Here is a 2,097-nt window from a genome sequence, read left to right on the forward strand (position 1 = left end):
TAGCAGCTGCCCTTTTCTTTCGATAATCTAGTCACTTCCCCAAAGGATGTAATACATCCTTTATAGCTCTTGTGCCCAAAATGAGGGATCCTATATCGCTTGATCAGTATAGTCCTATATCCCTTGTGAATTCCCTCTATGAAATTATATCGAAGGCTTTATCTTGTCGGATTAGGAAAGTGCTACCCATGGTTATTGAACAAGAAAGTGCTAGAATAAGTTCTTGGAAGGGACGCTTCTTGTCCTTGGCAGGAAGAATTTGCCTAGTCAAATCGGTATTTTCTTCTCTGTCTCTCTTCTATTTTTCTTTCTTCAAAGCTCTGAAGTCAGTATATAATAGAATCATCAACATTTAAAGGAGATTTCTTTGGGATTGGGGAAGGGAAAAGAGCTCAATTTCGTGGGTGAGCTGGGAGAATTTGTGTAAACCCTTGGAGGATGGCGGGTTGGGTATAAAAGATATTAGGAAGTTCAATGCGGTTCTCTTGGCGAAGTGGAAGTGGAGAGATTATTGAGTGACAAAAAGGGGAAATGGAAAGATATTCTTTTGACAAAAAGTCAGATTGACCTAAAATATCAATCTCGGTGGTGGAAAGACTTATGTAAAAGCTGCAGAGAGGGAGAAGAATAGGGCTAGTTTAAAAAAGCAATTAATTGGAAAGTGGAAGGTGGGGACAAAGCTATATTTTGGGAGTATGCTTGGTGTTGTGGCGACACGCTTCTATCTCTATATCCTAGGCTGTATTCCCTATCACTAGATCAAGGTAAAAAGGTGGGAGAGGTAGGAGGATGGGAGAACTCTATATGGAGATGGAGGCTAACTTGGCGGAGAAGTAGGTTCCAATGAAACCCTACTAGAAGAATTTTGGTAAGGAAGGTATCCATGGTCCAGTTGAATGAGGAGGTTACGGATGCCCAGGTGTGGGGAGGTGATGCATCAGGGGTTTTCTTTGTGAAATATGCATACGAATGCCTAGCAAATCATGGTAGTAACCCTCATAATAACATCTTCAAGCAGCTGTGGCAGGCTAAAGCTTTCCCAAATGTGCTAACAACAGCTTGGACACTTTGGGATAGACTTCCTACCATAACAAGTTTGTTTAGAAGAGGGGTGGTAACTCCCTTATTATGCGTGATGTTCCATGCCTCGGATGAATCATCACAACATCTCTTTGTTGATTGTAGCATTGCCCAAAGGGTGTGGGCTTTGTGCTTTAGATGAATTGGGATTGTGCCTGTTCAACATAATGATTTGAGGTGTGTCACTTCGAGAACTTCGTTTTACAACATGTCTCTTGTAAACAAAACATGGTCTGGAAAGGTATATGGGTGGCGGTCGTGTGGTGCATATGGGAGCAAAGGAATCATATTATTTTTAGACATGGGGTTGGAGATGCAGAAGAGATTTTCCAAATGACACAACTAAAGTCATGGCTCTAGCTAAAACACAGGCTAGGAGCATTCCACTATTCGTTTTCGGATTGACATCTGAATCCTGTTTTGTGTATTAAAAGTTATGTGTAAAGGAAGTGTTATGTAGCTTTCAGGTTATCTTGCAGGTTCTGTTTTGGAAATATCTTGTTGGTTATTATGCAGGTCAAGTTCGATTTTTGTTTTAGTGTTTGCTAGGCCAAACAAATGGCCTTTTGTGAGTGGGGCTGGGTAGTTTTTAGGATGGGTTTGGGTTGTGTTGTGCCTTAGAAGCCCGTGATCAATTATGGTAAGTTCTCTTATCTTTTGTATATATGGGTTGGAACACCCTTAAAATATCCCTTTTTATTTATTACATTCTTTACTGATAAAAAAAAACTACAAAATAAATATAAGAAAGGTTTGAGTGCAGTGAGAAAAAAAATCTCTCTCACCTCATAGCAAAACAAAATTTCAATTTTTTTAAAGATTCAATTTTTTTAAAGAGACGCGTTACATTTAATGTCTTACCATTTTTTCAAATAAATATTATCTTTTAAAAAATATACATGTAAAAATTCCAAAAATAAAATATCACACATTTGGACAACTTTGGATCTACACCACAAGGTTGGTAGATGATTTCGTTATAAAGCTTTTTGGACAAGTTTTTCATGATATGAAAAA

At 38.3% G+C, this 2,097-nt stretch overlaps 1 protein-coding gene across 1 annotated transcript; it reads left to right on the top strand.

The window, feature by feature from the left end:
- Window positions 1-883: 883 nt before the first annotated feature.
- LOC137805580 (uncharacterized) lies at window positions 884-1,222 on the top strand. The gene has a single exon (XM_068605523.1). It carries the CDS (start codon window positions 884-886, stop codon window positions 1,220-1,222), a length of 339 nt encoding a protein of 112 aa, XP_068461624.1.
- The last annotated feature ends 875 nt before the right edge of the window (window positions 1,223-2,097 follow it).

This window comes from Phaseolus vulgaris, chromosome 3 (genome assembly GCF_000499845.2).
Source record: "Phaseolus vulgaris cultivar G19833 chromosome 3, P. vulgaris v2.0, whole genome shotgun sequence".
NCBI lineage: Eukaryota > Viridiplantae > Streptophyta > Magnoliopsida > Fabales > Fabaceae > Phaseolus > Phaseolus vulgaris.

Coding starts and splice junctions, on each gene's coding strand:
- LOC137805580 (XM_068605523.1), top strand. CDS start 884: ATGGTCCAGTTGAATGAGGAGGTTACGGATGCCCAGGTGTGGGGAGGT.